Source organism: Lepidochelys kempii, chromosome 1 (genome assembly GCF_965140265.1).
Source record: "Lepidochelys kempii isolate rLepKem1 chromosome 1, rLepKem1.hap2, whole genome shotgun sequence".
Classification (NCBI taxonomy): Eukaryota; Metazoa; Chordata; order Testudines; family Cheloniidae; genus Lepidochelys; species Lepidochelys kempii.
In genome coordinates, this window is record NC_133256.1 from 210714672 (window position 1) to 210732097 (window position 17426).

The following is a 17426-nucleotide window of genomic DNA, read 5'->3' on the forward strand; positions in this document are numbered from 1 at the left end:
ACAATAAATGTGGTATTTTGCCTTTTCCTCTTTAATAAGATCCTGCTGGTTTTTATTTTATTGGTATAACAGGATGTCCCTGACCCCCATCAAAATGAGGTCCTGGCAGTCCTGCAATTGGGTGCTCCAGAGGAGGAGACCGACCCCAGCCCTTCCTTGTTGCAACAGGAATTGCTGGCCAAGGTTCCTCCTTGTTTGTGGGCCGAGCATGCCAAACAGGTAGGGTGCATCAGGACTGCCCGACTGGTTCAAATTCGCCTAGATCCGACAAAACCCCTTCCTAGAGTTCAGCAATACCCTCTTTCAAGGGAGGCCAAAGAGGGAATCCGCCCAGTGATTACCTCCCTAATTTGGCAAGGAGTTATTATTCCTACAGTCAGTAAATGTAACACCCCCATTTTACCTGTAAGGAAACCTGGCAAGCAGACTTGGTGCTTTGTCCAGGATCTCCGGGCTGTCAATGCTGCTGTTCTCCCTACCTACCCAGTTGTCCAAAACCCTGCTATTATCCTCTCCTATATTCCTCCCTCTGCTGTTTATTTCACGGTTGTTGACCTCTGCTCGGCTTTCTTCTCTATCCCTGTCCACAGAGATAGTAAATATCTGTTTGCTTTCACCTACCAAGGGTGTCAGTACACTTGGACCAGGTTACCCCAGAGCTACACGGAATCGCCCACCTTGTTCTCGCAGATCCTCAAAAGGGATCTGGATGATATTGAATTCAAAATGGGGTCCACTCTAGTCCAGTACGTAGACGACCTGCTATTGGCATTGTCGTCTTTAGAGGCCTCTAAAACTGATTCCCTTACGCTATTGCAAGCTCTAGCGAGAAGGGTCATAAAGCCTCCAAGTCTAAACTGCAGCTCTGTCTGCCCAAAATCCACTATTTGGGACATGATATTTCAGCTGGAGAGAGATGCTTGTCCTCTGCGCAAATACAAGCCACCCTCCAGGTCCCTAAACCAACCACTAAGAAACAAATGTGCAGCTTCCTAGGTATGGCCGGGTATTGCCGACAGTGGATTCTTAGATATACAGCTATTGTTAGGCCCCTGCAAGAATTAACCCTTGACAAAGTCCCTGAACCCCTTCCGTGCACCCCAAAAGCTGAGGAAGCATTTACTAAGATTAAGGAGGCTCTTACCAGGTCCCCCGCCTTGGGCTTACCTGACTACCAGAAGCTTTTCACCCTCTACTGCCATAAGAAGGAGGGAATAGCCTTGGGGGTCCTTACTCAAACTCATGGTGACAAATGATGCCCCGTAGCATATTATAGCTCATCTTTGGACCCTGTAGCAGCTGGACTCCCTCCTTGTCTTCGGGCGGTAGCTGCAGCCACTTCCCTTGTGGAGGCTTCTGCTACTCTCGTTTTCGGTTCCCCCTTATGTGTTGCCGTCCCGCATGCTCTGACCACCCTACTTCTAAAAAGCAAAACCCAGCACCTCTCTAACTCCAGACTAAGTATGAAATGCTGCTTTTAAATGCCTCAAATGTAACTCTTACTCGCTGCCCTGTTCTTAACCCCACTTCCCTACTTCCCATGGCAGCTGAGGGAGAACCTCATGACTGTTTAGCCAAGACAGCAGAACTCTCCACCCCTAGAATTGATTTGAAGGATACCCCACTTCATAATCCTGATCTATTATTCTATGTAGACGGGTCCTGCCTCAGAAATTCTGCAGGCCTGCTCGTGGTTGGCTATGCTGTTTGTTCCTAACACAAGCCTGTTGAGGCCCACTCCCTTCCGGGAGCACACTCAGCCCAAGTCGCAGAGCTTGTCGCCCTTACCCATGCTTGTACTTTAGCCAAGGACAAGTCTGTTACCATCTACACCAGGGGTCAACAACCTTTGAGAAGTGGTGTCCCGAGTCTTCATTTATTCACTTTAATTTAAGGTTTTGTGTGCCAGTAATACATTTTAATGTTTTCTAGAAGGTCTCTCTCTATAAGTCTATATATTATATAACTAAACTATTGTTGTATGTAAAGTAAACAAGGTTTTCAAAATGTTTAAGAAGCTTCATTTAAAATTAAATTAAAATGCTGATCTTACGTCGCTGGCCTGCTCAGCCCGCTGCCAGCCTGGGGTTCCGTTCACCTAGGCCAGCAGCAGGCTGAGCGGGGCTGGCGGCCAGGACCCCAGACTGGCAGTGTGCTGAGTGGCTCAGCCCGCTGCTGGTTTGGGGTTCCGTCCGCTGGCTCCTGCCAGCCACAGCCCTGGGTGCTGACCCCACTCAGCCCGCTGCTGGTCTGGGATCCCGGCCCTGCCCACATAGAGTGGGTACCTTCCTTCTCCCTGATTCTAGCCGATTCTCTTCCTCTCTCTCTGCACTGAGCTGAGGGTGGGAGTGCACTGAGCACAGGGCTGGGAGTGAAGGAGCAGGCTGGGGGGTGCGGTGTAGGGTCTGGCCAGGAGCTAGAATGAGGGAGGGGACTCAGGGTTGGGGCAGGAGGTTTGGGGGTGGACTGCTTACTTGGGCAGCTCCCATTTGGTGGGAGGGGTGCAGATGGGAATGTGGGGGGTGCAGGAGTCAGAACACAGGGTGTGTGGGGGCTGGGTGTGTGTGAGGAGGGTGCAGGAGTCAGGGCAGAGGGCATGTGAGGAGGGTGCAGGAGTCAGGAAAGGGGTGTGGGGGGGCTGAGTATGTGTGGAGGGTGCTGGAGTCAGGGCTGAGTTCGTGGGGGGGTGTGGGCTGGGGTCATGGGGGTGCTCCCAGCCCCCTGCCCTGAGCAGCTCACGGCAGGGGGTTGGAGGGGATATGCCCTGATTCCACCCCCCTTCCCCAAGGTCTCGTCCCCTCCTCTTCTCTGCCTCCTCCCCAGAGCAGGAAGCACGCTAAGGCTCCGCTTCTCCCCCTCCCCCCTCCACAAGGGCCATCAGCTGATCGGAGGCAGGGAGGGAGAGGAGGAGGGGCAGGAACCCAGCATGCTGGGTGAAGAGGCGGGGGAGGGGGAAGCTTGCCTGCTCTGCAGCAGCAGCTGGCAGGACCAAGCTTCTTCACCCTGCCCCGGTGGGGGGGGAGCAGCGGCGGAGAAGAGCGAGCCGGGGCAGGAAGGAGTTTTAATGGCACGCTGCTGCCTGCCAGGGTCCTGGCCTGGGTTCGGCAGCGGGCTGAGCGAGGCCGGTGGCTGGGACTCGGCAGGCAGCAGTGTGCCATTAAAAATCGGCTTGCATGCCATCTTTGGCATGCGTGCCATAGGTTGACGTCCCCTGATCTACACAGACTCTCGATATGCCTTTGGGGTGGTTCATGATTATGGGCAACTATGGAAACACCAAGGATTTCTCACTTTGGGGGGGGAAGCGGGGGCAAAAATTAGTAATGGGCCCTTTGTTGGTGCCCTTCTCTCTGCCCTTCAACTCCCTTCTGCCATTGCCATTGTGAAATGTACTGCTCACCAAAAACCTTATGATGATGTTACCAGAGGAAATGTACTGGCAGATGCTACTGCCAGACAGGCAGCCCTTTTCGGGTCTCTGGCTCCACTTGATTTTATTTTCCTCAGTTCATAGTTCCCCCCCAGGCCTGCCTCTCTCCAAGATTTAGCTCTTATGCAAGATTCGTCCCCAGAACCAGAGAAGGACGGATGGAGGTGGGATGGATGTACTTTGCATCTGGATGCCTTGCTCCCCAGATGGCCGCTTGGTGGCGCCCAAGGCTGTGCTCCTCTATCTTGTCCGTGTGTCCCATGGATTGGCGCATGTGAGCAAAGGGGGGATGATCGCTTCAGTACTGCGTCATTGGTATGCCCCGAATTTCTCCATTATGGCACAGCAGTACTGCAATTCTTGTCCGACCTGCTGAGCCCACAATAGTGGCAGACCAGTTCAGAAAAAACCCGCTGCACACCCCACTCCATGGGGACCTTTTGTAAATATGCAAATCCATTTTATCAACATGCTGAAATGTTGTTCTTATGAATATGTTCTTGTTTGTGTCTGTGTGTATTCTGGTTGGATAGAGGCCTACCCTTGTGCCAAGGCTGATTCCCTCATCGTAGCAAAAAAATTGTTGAGGGATTTTATTCCTCGGTTTGGTCTACCTCTCTCTATTAACAGTGAATGAGGTACCCATTTCACAGGCCAAATCATGCAACAGATTTGCAAGGCTCTTAACATCACCCAATACTTTCATTGTGCTCATCACCCCCAGAGTGCAGGGGCGGTTGAGCGCAAAAATGGGGAACTAAAGAACAAAATCTCTAAGATCTGTGCCGAAACCAGCCTTAAATGGCTTGATGCCCTACCCCTTGCTCTCATGTATATGAGAAGCACACCTGCAAGCAAAAATGGCCTATCCCCATATGAAATCCTTATGGCCAGACCCATGCGTATGCTGGCATCCCCTCCCCCACTCCCTTGTCAGTTGGACTTGCAACTAAACGATGATACTGTTATAACATACTGTCAAACGCTAATTCATTGCATTAGGTCTATCCACTCACAGGTCCAAAGTGCCCTGGTGGAACCAGCTGACACACCGTGCCACCCCCTTCAGCCTGGAGATTGGGTTTATATTAAGGTATATCAAAGAAAGACTTCTTTGGAACCCTGTTGGAAGGGCCCCTACCAGATCCTATTGACCACCCATACAGCGGTCAAGTGTAAGGGACTCGTCAACTGGATACACACCTCCCACTGCAAGAAAATAAAGCCACCCTTGAACCCAGACGCTGAGGATTTCCAACCGCCAGACCCAGTTCCTGAAAGCAACGAGAGTGGCCGTGACGACAACCCCGCTTCAGGCCCCAAAAGGGAACCTAGGTATTACCTCAAGAAGAGACAGTGATACCTCTAGTGATTTGCCCTTATAGCCAGTTAAGGCTTCAGGCCTGCTGGTAAAGGGGACAACAGAGATCAAAGGTCAAAACAAAGCCTTTAGAAGTCCAGTGGAGAGCCTAGTACCCACTGGCACCCGACTGCCATGACTGACCCCGCGGTCAGAATAAAGGAATCAGCCATGATGCAAAAATGGCTGATGCCTTCTGTTTGGTTCGTATGTGGAACTATGTTCTTGCTACTATTGCTGAATTTTCATGATACTGTTATGTTCCTTTGGATGCACAAAGCCACCAGCAATTTACCAATAAACAACCCCTCCAAAGAACCGAATAAAGTGCCAGTAACCTCTCCCTTATATGATGCTAAACCACGGAGATTCCAAGAAAGGAAAAGGAACATCCGCTCTGCTGAAGCCAAGGTACAAGAATTTCTGACCACAAAAGACATTAAGAACTGGCCCTGGTGGAAAAGATGGAATGTTGTAAATTGGCAAGGAGGAACCTGTGGGTCCCATTCTTGGGAATGTGGTATTAATTGGGTATTGGGGTTTATTCCACAGGCTGCGCCCTGTGTTTTTGGACAAGTGCCTTCACCTTGCACTGCCCTCCCTAATTGGCTTCCAGACAATGAATATCAAAAATGCCTTGCTACCACAACCACCAAACCCACCATCCCTTCCTCCATTAACCTCACCACTGCCCCCACAACCTACCCAAATGTAGACGATACCATATATTCAAATGAAGCCCAATGGCCAAAACCTTCACATTTAAGTGATTTATGGAAATTTTGCTCAGAGAAATTATTTTTCAAGGTTCAGGACCGTTCATATAAGCGAATGATTGAGTGGAGAACAGATGGGGTGGTGGAAATAGAAATATATGATATCACCGCCACTGAGCCCCAAAAGTTGAAAATTGAAATTGATGGGGCCCATGGCGGGACAGATATGATGGCCATTCCCGGAGTTTGTAGCCTGATAAATCAAAAAGGCCCTTATTGTTATTTGGTTACCCAACTAGTAAATAATCAAACAAATACCCCAAAAGTTTGCTTCTCTGCTGAAAAAATTTCCTGTACTGAATATGTCCCAATAACTACTAATTTAAACTGCACTATATTGCAGTACACCCCGTCCTACGATATTGATGCTGAGGCCTCTCAAAAGTATATACAGGTGTTCAGCCATCAAATGTGGTATAATACTTCATCAAAAAGAGATGGGTTGCAGTTTCGATGGACTGTAATTAATGCTACATTAGGGACTGTAAAATTTACACTACCCTTATCTAGTTTTCAGATTACCTGTATATATCCTAATTGTTCAAAAGAAGCTGCCATTCGACTGGCACAGCAACGGACCTGGATTTCCGCTAGAAAAAGGAGGGACTTAGCCGGACACCTATGGGATGGGGCAAATAGCGTAGCTGCAGTCTGGAATATCTATAAAGGTCAGCAACATGAGGAAAAATTGGGACAGTTGGAAAAAGCCATGGGCCTTATTACTGGAGCACAGCTAGCCCAGGTTCAGGCCAGTGTTGGCGAATTACGTGTTATCTCCGCCCTTAGTTCAATGACTCAAAAGCTGTTAACAGAAATGGTACTGGGTATCACCAACGCTGGAAAGGTATTGCAGTGGGATCTGGCTTGTTTGGAGGTTCAGGATTTTCTGAATGACCAGCTTATGGCCATTCAAAGGGATCTTGAACATCAGGCATGGCCTACTGCCCTTACAAATACCTCAGGAGTTCCACCTAATCTGTGGCCGTGGAGACATACTTGGAGATTTTCTGCGTGGAACTGCAGATGTTCACAGTGCTCCTTCCAAGCCTACAGGCCAATCAAAGGGATATGGGCTCCCACCTACTGAATCCTGCTGGGTCCGTGGGGAGGATGCATGTGGGACTGGATAATTCATTTGGGAACTTAAACTACCTGGTCTGCCCAACCAATTCATAGTCAGTGCTCCTGGAGTAACACCCGACATTTGGCTAGGGGTTGGAAGCCAACGGACACTTTGGCCGTTAGAACCCCCTCAACTTCAGTGTGTACGTAAACTAAAATCAGGAGAGGTTGTTACCATTCGTGACAACATTTGTTGGGAGGGTATGGGACACAGAATTATCCTGACAGGACACTTACTTTTCCAAACTAATAATAGCTATGTGCATGTTGAGACCACCACCTTGAATGACGTACATTTTAATCTCACCACAGCCGCAGGCAATCATGTCATTTATTGGCCTGCGGATAACACTGTACAATTAGCCCTCAGGTTCCAGATACCCTTTAACTGGACTGCTTTAGTACCTGACCAATTCCAAAATTTGCTTTCAATTTTACCTAAGGTTCAGAAAATTTCCGAATTACAGGGACAAATTCACGTGCTCCAAAATATATATCAAGCTGAAAAAAATGCCTTTTATACTGCCTATAGAATGTCTACTTTTTGTACCAAAACTGATGTATTGTGTTTTGTAACTAAAGCTATTCGACAATCCCAACCACATCATATTATCGCCATGGGAATGTTGTTGCTTTTACTGCTGTTTAGCATAGGATTGTGTTATTGTTGTTATAAAAGATGTATTTACCATTGCCTGTCCAGCCCTAAACCTGACAGCCTCGGTGCAAGGAAGCAGGTGGCACTAATGATTGTAAATGAAATGTATGACACTGCTTGGGCAAAAGAACATGAGAACGAAAAGGAGGAAATTAACAGGCTGATGGCTATGGAAGTTTAGGCCCAATTAGTGGTGCCAAAAAAAAAAATGGCACCAAAGGGGGGAATGTGGAAGAAAAATCTAATGGGCCTAAACTAATAGGCCTAAAACTTTGGTCAAGTTAACTGTGTGTATAAAGCAAAATAAGAGGGTGAGGAAAATTCTATTAAGAGGCAGATAGCAACAGCTCAGCTTAAAAATGTAACCACAACCGCTTGAAGTTAGAAAAGACCGTTAACCACAAAGGAAGCACGTGTCAATAACAGGTAAAACTTGTTTTGCTTTTTTCCAAATAAGGCAAAGCTACCTTTGAAGCTTGCACTATATGCCAAATAAGGAAAATGCTGTTGAAGGAAATGTGCTTAACAGATTGTGGTTTTCAATCTGTGGTTATATAAACTCCTGTATTTTCTGTTCATGGCAGAGCAGCTCCGGCTGACTCTCTCTGTAGGCGCATACTTAAATAAAGCAGGTCTCAGGCTTGGTTCTGATCCAAACACAATGCGTGGTTAATTTTTCCACTGCATTTATTTCCCCACAACAGTGTAGATCTGTTCTATGCCAGGGCCTCCCATCTAAGCCAGCACTCAAGCAATTCAGACTGAAATGGTTTTCAGACTCACCCTGAGCTACTTTTAATGTTCTACTCTAGGAACTGAAAATCAAAGCTTTCACTTCTGAAAATTAACAAGGAGTCCAGTGGCACCTTAAAGACTAACAGATTTATTTGGGCATAAGATTTCATGGGTAAAAAACTCACTTCTTCTACCCACAAAAGCTTATGCCCAAATAAATCTGTTAGTCTTTAAGGTGCCACAGGACTCCTTGTTGTTTTTGTGGATACATACTAACACGGCTATCCCCTGATACTTCTGAAAATTGATGCCCCAAAGTCTTTAGTGCAAGTAAGACTTTTGTGCCTTTCCCAGCTGAGGTTGGTGACCCCAGACTCTTTATATGTATTCAGTGGGGTTGAGACTTTCTAGTCTTCTCCCCCTAAGCATAGGATGGGCACTCACCTCAGTGGAGGGTCGGTGGATGCTGCTGCCATGCAATGAGCTGGTGCTGTCCATATTGATCTGATCCACATCTTTCAATCCCTTCCAGTCCACTGCAATCACCTCATTCCCTGCGGGGACACAACATCCAGTCAGGATTCCTTGCTTCCATCACTTTAAACAGTGCTATAAGGGGTTTTACATGAGAGTTCAGCAAAGGAAGGAGTGTGTGTCATAGATTCATAAAGCTTAAAGCCGTAACAGGCCTTTAGATCATTTAGACTGACCTCTGTATAGAACAGACCATTCAGTTTCATCCACTGATCCCTGTATTGAGCCCAATAACCTGTGTTTGACTAAAGCATATCTTCTAGACAGGTATTCAGCACTGATATGGGATGGAGAATCCACCGCTGGTAGTTTATTCCAGTGGTTAATCACCCTCACTGTTACAATTTTGTGCCTTATTTCTAATTTGAGTTTGTCTGGCTTCAACTTCCAGTTCTTGTTCTGTCTTTCTCTAGATTAAAGAGCCCTTGAGTACCCAGCATTTTCTCCCACATGAAGGTTACTTATCCACCATAATCAAATCACCACTCAGTCTTCTTTTTGATAAGCTCTCTCACTGATAAATCTCTCACTGTAAGGCATTTTCTCCAGCTCTCAAATTTGTGGCTCTTCTCCACAGCCTTTCCAATTCTCCAACATCATTTTAAAAAATGTGGACACCAGAACTGGATATGGTATTCAAGTACTTATCTCAGCAATGCCATGTACAGAGGTAAAACCACCTCTCTACCAGGGTTGGCAATTTCCAGGGAAAAACTAGTTTAGGACAGGGTACATACTAGCTTAAACCTGGGTTAAACTGTGAAAAATAATGGCATCAGTGGCCAGCAAGTTCAGCAAGCACAGAACGAATCTTTTCAAACTTTGAATACATTCATTCAAAACTGAGGAATAGGTGCGGTCTATCCACTACCTCAAAGTTGGTCTTCTGCTACAGAATGCTGTATGGCCAAGTGGACCCGGACTAGTAGTTTGCAACTCTGCATGCTTCTGATTGCTTAATGCTTCAACTCTGCATTATTGTCATTTTCATATAATCAAATGTTTTTGACTTCTGTTTATATAATATTGAAAACTGAAATGAGTCATGACCTGTACAACTTCCTTGAGAAAATTCCGAACCAGAATGTATAGACAGTCAAATGTTCAGTATTATAATTATATATATTAGTATTACACTCACTGCAGGTTTACATTTTATTTGTACAACTCTAAATTAATCTACAAATCTACTGCTTTATGACACCACAACTTGAATATGGAACTAAAACAAAGTAGAATGTAGTGTGCATTAATGAAAACTTTTTTAAAATAGAAAATGCCTTAAACTGTGACTAACTAGTTTTTCCCATGATTTTACCAGGTAAAATGCACTTCTGGTAAATACCATGTCATCTCTGCTCCCTACTCCTACTCACTACTTCCCTGTTTATACATCCAAGAATTGCATTAGTCTTTTTTTCCCCCACAGCATTACTGAAAGTTCATGTTCAGTTGCTTGTCCACTGTGATCCCTAAATCCTTTTCAGAGTCTCTACTTTCGAGGATATGGTCCCCCATTCTGCAGGTGTGATCAGCATTCCTTGTTCCTAGATGTATAATTTTGCATTTGGCTGTATTAAAACACACATTGCTTGAATTGGCCCAGTCTACCAAGTGATCCAGATTATTCAGTATAACTGCCCTGCCCTCATCATTATTTACCACTCTGCTAATCATTGTATCATCTGCAAATTTTATCAGCAATGATTTTATATTTACTTCCAGATCATCAATGAAAATTTTGAAAAGTATTGGGCCTAGTACCTATGTCTGTGAAACCCCACTAAAAATACACACCAATTTGATGATGATTCCCCATTGACTACTACTTTTTGAGATCTGTCAGTTAGCCAGTTCTTAATCAATTTAACATGTGCTTTGTTGATATTGTATAGTGCTGATTTTTTAATCAAAATGTTGTGTGGTATTAAATCAAATGCCTTACAAAAGTCTAAGGGCTTGTCAACATGCAGAATAAAGCTAAGGTGTGAATTTAAAGTGCAATAGCTATTCCACACTAAGTTCCTGTGTGGACCTTCTTATTACACACTAAGAGTGTCTATTTATGGTTTAGGTTTATCCACTGCCAAAGTGGATCCAATTCCAAAGTGGATTAAGGTAAACCACACAAAGGCACTCTTAATGCAGAGTAAGTGTGTTCACACAGCAAACTATTGAGGAATAGCTATTCAGCAATACCTATTGTGCAATATATATTCTGGATTTTTCCCTGTATAGACAAGCCCTAAGTATATTACACCTATGCAGTTACGTTTATCAATGCAACTTGCAATCTCATCAAAAAATGAAATGAGGTTTGTTTGACAATACTTATTTTCCACCAAACCATGTTGACTGGCCTTAATTATATTCCTGTCCTTTAATTTATCAGTTAAATCCTATATCAGTTTTTCCCACTATTTTTCCCAACCTGCAGTTATTTGTGTCATCTTGCTTGCCCTCTTTGAATACAGGCATAACCAGCCTTCTGAAATTTTCCCCATATTCCAAACTGTATTAAAAATGAACATCAGTAGGCCAGAGATCTCATCAGCCAACTCTTTTAGGATTTTTGGCGGCAAGTTATCTGAGCCTGTTGATTTAAAAATGTTTAACATCCTCCTTAATTAATAATGGACTGGCAAGTACTTCATCATCCCCATGTGGTACAAGTCCATCATCTTGCTTCTTTTCAGGAAAGACAGGCAGGGCAGAAAAGGTGGGGGAGTTGCACTGTGTGTAAGGGAGCAGTATGACTGCTCAGAGCTCAAGTATGAAACTGCAGAAAAACCTGAGAGTCTCTGGATTAAGTTTAGAAGTGTGAGCAACAAGGGTGATGTCGTGGTGGGAGTCTGCTATAGACCACCAGACCAGGGGGATGAGCTGGATGAGGCTTTCTTCTGGCAACTCATGGAAGTTACTAGATCGCAGGCCCTGGTTCTCATGGGAGACTTCAATCACCCTGATATCTGCTGGGAGAGCAATATAACGGTGCACAGACAATCCAGGAAGTTTTTGGAAACTGTAGGGGACAATTTCCTGGTGCAAGTGCTGGAGGAACCAACGAGGGGCAGAACTCTTCTTGACCTGCTGCTCACAAACCGGGAAGAATTAGTAGGGGAAGCTAAAGTGGATGGGAACCTGGGAGGCAGTGACTATGAGATGGTCGAGTTCAGGATCCTGACACAGGGAAGAAAGAAGAGCAGCAGAATACGGACCCTGGACTTCAGAAAAGCAGACTTTGACTCCCTCAGAAAACTGATGGGAAAGATCCCCTGGGAAAATAACATGAGGGGGAAAGGAGTCCACAAGAGCTGGCTGTATTTTAAAGAATCCTTATTGAGGTTACAGGGACAAACCATCCAGATGTGTAAAAAGAATAGTAAATATGGCAGGCGACGAGCTTGGCTTAACGGTGAAATCCTTGCTGATCTTAAACACAAAAAAGAAGCTTACAAGAAGTGGAAGATTGGACAAATGACCAGGGAAGATAATAAAAATATTGCTTGGGCATGCAGGAGTGAAATCAGGAAGGCCAAATCACACCTGGAGTTGCAGCTAGCAAGAGATGTTAAGAGTAACAAGAAGGGTTTCTTCAGGTATGTTAGCAACAAGAAGAAAGTCAAGGAAAGTGTGGGCCCCTTACTGAATGAGGGAGGCAACCTAGTGACAGAGGATGTGGAAAAAGCTAATGTACTCAAGGCTTTTTTTGCCTCTGTCTTCACGAACAAGGTCAGCTCCCAGACTACTGCACTGGGCAGCACAGCATGGGGAGGAGGTGACCAGCCCTCAGTGGAAAAAGAAGTGGTTCAGGACTATTTAGAAAAGCTGGACGAGCACAAGTCCATGGGGCCGGATGCGCTGCATCCGAGAGTGCTAAAGGAGTTGGCGGATGTGATTGTAGAGCCATTGGCCATTATCTTTGAAAACTCATGGCGATCGGGGAAAGTCCCGGATGACTGGAAAAAGGCTAATGTAGTTCCCATCTTTAAAAAAGGGAAGAAGGAGGATTCTGGGAACTACAGGCCAGTCAGCCTCACCTCAGTCCCTGGAAAAATCATGGAGCAGGTTCTCAAGGAATCAATTCTGAAGCACTTAGAGGAGAGGAAAGTGATCAGGAACAGTCAGCATGGATTCACCAAGGGCAAGTCATGCCTGACTAATCTAATTGCTTTCTATGACGAGATAACTTGGCTCTGTGGATGAGGGGAAAGCAGTGGACGTGTTGTTCCTTGACTTTAGCAAAGCTTTTGATACGGTCTCCCACAGTATTCTTGCCAGCAAGTTAAAGAAGTATGGGCTGGATGAATGCATTATAAGGTGGATAGAAAGTTGGCTAGATTGTCGGGTTCAACGGGTAGCGATCAATGGCTCCATGTCTAGTTGGCAGCCAGTATCAAGTGGAGTGCCCCAAGGGTCAGTCCTGGGGCCGGTTTTGTTCAATATCTTCATAAATGATCTGGAGGATGGTGTGGATTGCACCCTCAGCAAGTTTGCAGATGACACTAAACTGGGAGGAGAGGTAGATACACTGGAGGGTAGGGATAGGATACAGAGGGCCTTAGACAAATTAGAGGATTGGGCCAAAAGAAATCTGATGAGGTTCAACAAGGACAAGTGCAGAGTCCTGCACTTAGGACGGAAGAATCCTATGTACTGCTACAGACTAGGGACCGAATGGCTCGGCATCAGTTCTGCAGAAAAGGACCTAGGGGTTACAGTGGACGAGAAGCTGGATAGGAGTTAACAGTGTGCCCTTGTTGCCAAGAAGGCCAATGGCATTTTGGGACGTATAAGTAGGAGCATTGCCAGCAGATTGAGGGATGTGATCGTTCCCCTCTATTTGACATTGGGGAGGCCTCATCTGGAGTACTGTGTCCAGTTTTGGGCCCCACACTACAAGAAGGATGTGGAAAAATTGGAAAATGTCCAGCGGAGGGCAACAAAAATGATTAGGGAACTGGAACACATGACTTATGAGTAAAGGCAAGGGAACTGGGATTGTTTAGTCTGCAGAAGAGAAGAATGAGGGGGGATTTGATAGCAGCTTTCCACTACCTGAAATGGGGTTCCAAAGAGGATGGATCTAGACTGTTCTCAGTGGTAGCAGATGATAGAACGAGGAATAATGGTCTCAAGTTGCAGTGGGGGAGGTTTAGGTTGGATATTAGGAAAAACGTTTCACTAGGAGGGTGGTGAAACACTGGAATGCATTACCTAGGGAGGTGGTGGAATCTCCTTCCTTAGAAGTTTTTAAGGTCAGGCTTGACAAAGCCCTGGCTGGGATGATTTAGTTGGGGATTGGTCCTGCTTTGAGCAGGGGGTTGGACTAGATGACCTCCTGAGGTCCCTTCCAACCCTGATATTCTATGATTCTATGAAATACAAAATAGAAATATTTATTGAACACTTCTGCCATTTCTGCATCTTTATTAACATTTTTACCATCTCTGCATAGTAATGGATTTATTTTTATGGTTTCTAGGAGTTTGTTGGTTCCTAATGTACTTTAAAAACTCTGTCTTGTTATTCTTAGCCCTGTCAGCCATGGATTTTTCCCTGATGTCTTTATCTTTCCTTACACATTTTCTCCACTTTATAGCTTCTAATTTATACTGATTACTTTCTAATTCCCCTTTTTTCCATTTGTAATATATTGTTCTTTTTTTTCTAAATGCTGCCATCAGTTCACCACTGAACCCACCTGGGCTTTTAGCCAAAGTTGTCCTCTTCCTTGATTGTGGAATCATGTCTTTTTGGCCAGCTAAAAAAACTCTTCTTAAAAGCTTCCAATTTACAGGCATATTTTTCTGCCTAAATTTTTCCTCACAATCAGTTTTGTTCATGAAGGCAGCAAATGTAATTATATATATCACAATCAAGAAAGATATATATACTGATTGGGACTGTCCTCTATTTTTCATAGGTTCATAGATTCTAAGGCTGGAAGGGACCATTGTGATAATTTAGTCTGACCTCCTGTGTTACACAGGCTATAGAACTTCCTATGATGAGGTGTGTAGCCCATACAGGTGCTGACAGGGTTAATGTGGGCCTAGGAGGCCAATAATGGTACCTGGCTGCACCTGGAAGGGGAGCCAGGCTTAACGGAGCCCACCTAGGCAGGAGCAGGCTGGTTAGTATAAAGGCAGGAAGTTGACAGCAGCAGAGGGCTGCAGAGAGGGAGTCTGCAGTCACTCTCTGGGAACAGAGAGGTGGTGAGGAGGAGGAAACCCAGGGGAGAGGATCAGTCCTAGGATCCTAGCCCTGAAAGAAGGGTCAACCCAGAGAAGTTGCGGGGAAGAAAGGCTGGGTAGGAAGAAGCCCAAGGAAACAGCATCATGGAATGGAACTGGCAGAACTTGGCTGCTGGCTCAAGGGTGGGAACCCACTGTAGAGGGAGAGCCTGGGTTCTCCAGTCAGCCACTGGGGGAAAGTGGCACAGGACCTGGAGATCTGGAATGGAAGACCATCTAAGACAGTGTATGGTGGGACTTTGTTACTTCAGAAGAGGAGGACTATATAGTGACCTGGACAGATGGCTGAGTCATGAAGATGGAGCATTCTGAATCACAAAGAGAGACGGGCCACAGTCTGAGCAACCAGCAAAAGGGGGTGCCAGACAGGGCGAGTGCTCATTCCCAGATGTACCCAAAAGGAGGTGCACCTGCAGTGAAAGAACTCCTTTACACTTCCCCAGAATAATTCCTAGAGCAGATCTTTTTAAAAAAATCCAATCCTGATTTAAAAACTGTCAGTGATGGAGATCCACCACAACCCTTAGTAAATTGTTCAATGGTTAATTACACTCACTAATTAAAAATTTACATCTTATTTCCAGTCTGAATTTGTCTAGCTTCAACTTCCAGCTATTGACTCTGCTTATACCTTCCTCTGCTTGATTGAGCTCCTTGCCTCTATCACTGTAAGGCAGGTTTTCTAATCCTTTAATCATTCTTGTGGCTCTTCTCTGAACCCTCTAAAATTTACCAACATTCTTTTTGAATTGTGGACACCAGAACTGTACACAGTATTCCAGCAGTGATTGCACCAGTGCCCATTTTGAATGTAATCAGGTCATGATCACTGGTCCCCATGGCAACCACCAACTTCCAGTCCAGTGAGTAATTCATCTTTATCCATCATAATGAGACCCAGAATAGTTACCTCATGTTGGGTGCAATACCTTTTGTGTTAGACAATTATCTATAACTTACAAAAGTACCCCCTGCTTGTTAGCACATTGATCCCTGTGCATTCGAGATACTGTGCCTCTGACTTATCAATATCTCTAAAACAGGTAAGGGTGTCTTTAATGTAGAGTGTCACTCCTCACCTTTTTCACCTACCCTGTCTTTCCTGAACGGGTTGTTGTTATGTTCATGGCATGCACACAGCAAAGTTAAATAGAAACATAAAATACTCTTGCCAGATGGTTGCAAAGTAACACTACTTTATTGCTTAACATTCAGAATGATAACACAAAAGAACCACATAACTGAAGAGACAAAGCAGGCTGCTCCCTAAGGCAGAGAGGCACAACTCATCCCAACTTACTGGCTCTTCGCAGTGTTGCCAACTCCACATACCATGAAGTCACCAGACAAACCCTGAAAAGTCACTAGATGTAGCTATTTAAGCACTCAAAAGGTGTAAAAAATGTCACTAAAAAAAAAATGTCCAGAGAATTCAACAGAGAATTATATATTAGGGCTGTCAAGCAATTAAAAAAATTAATTGTGATTAATCACGCTATTAAAAAAATAATAGAGTACCATTTATTTGCATATTTTTGGATGTTCTCTACTTTTTCAAATATATTGATTTCAGTTACAGCGCACAATACAAAGCATACAGTGTTCACTTTATGCTTATTATTATTGCAAATATTTGCACTGTAAAAAACAAAATAAATAGTATTTTTCAATTCACCTCATACAAGTACTGTAGTGCAATCTCTTTATCATGAAAATTGAATTTACCAATGTAGTATTATGTACAAAAAAAACTTCATTCAAAAATAAAACAATGTAAAACTTTAAAGCCTACAAGTCCATTCAGTCCTACTTCTTGTTCAGCCAGTTGCTCAGACAAACAAGTTTGTTTACATTTGCAGGAGATAATGCTGCCCGCTTCTTGTTTACAATGTCACCAGAAAGTGAGAACAGGCATGGCACTGTTGTAGCCGCGTCACAAAATATTTACACGTCAGATGCGCTAAAGATTCATATGTCCCTTCATGCTTCAACCACCATTCCAGGGGACATGCGTCCATGCTGATGACCGGTTCTGCTTGATAACAATTCAAAGCAGTGTGGACTGACACATGTTCATTTTCGTCATCTGAGTCAGATGCCACAAGCAGAAGGTTGATTTTCTTTTTTGGTGGTTCAGGTTCTGTAGTTTCTGCGTAAGAGTGTTGCTCTTTTAAGACTTCTGAAAGCATGCTCCATATCTCTCCCGCTGAGATTTTGGAAGGCACTTCAGATTCTTAAACCTTGGGTCGAGTGCTGTAGCTATCTTTAGAAATCTCATATTGGTACTTTCTTTGTGTTTTGTCACACCTGCAGTGAAAGTATTCTTAAAATGAACAACATGTGCTGGGTCATCATCTGAGACTGCTATAACACGAAATATATGGCATAATGAGGATAAAACAGAGCAGCAGACATACAATTCTCCCCCAAGGAGTTCAGTCACAAATTTAATTAACACATTATTTTTTTAATGAGAGTCATCAATACGAAAGCATGTCCTCTGGAATGGTGGCCAAAGCATGAAGGGGCATATGAATGTTTAGCATATCTGGCA

General features: G+C 44.6%; 1 protein-coding gene across 6 annotated transcripts in view; it reads right to left on the reverse strand.

Annotated features, from left to right (window-relative positions):
* FAM131B (family with sequence similarity 131 member B) overlaps nucleotides 1–17426 on the reverse strand; it is a 116137-nt gene that overhangs the window by 50995 nt on the left and 47716 nt on the right. For all 6 annotated transcript variants that reach the window (XR_012155015.1, XR_012155017.1, XR_012155016.1 and 3 more), the window contains exon 2: nucleotides 8526–8635. Coding sequence is in view for 3 of the 6 variants with exons in the window: in XM_073312476.1 (XP_073168577.1) it covers nucleotides 8526–8635 (110 nt within the window). In the remaining 3 variants the exon portion in view is untranslated. The remainder of the gene's footprint in view (nucleotides 1–8525; nucleotides 8636–17426) is intronic.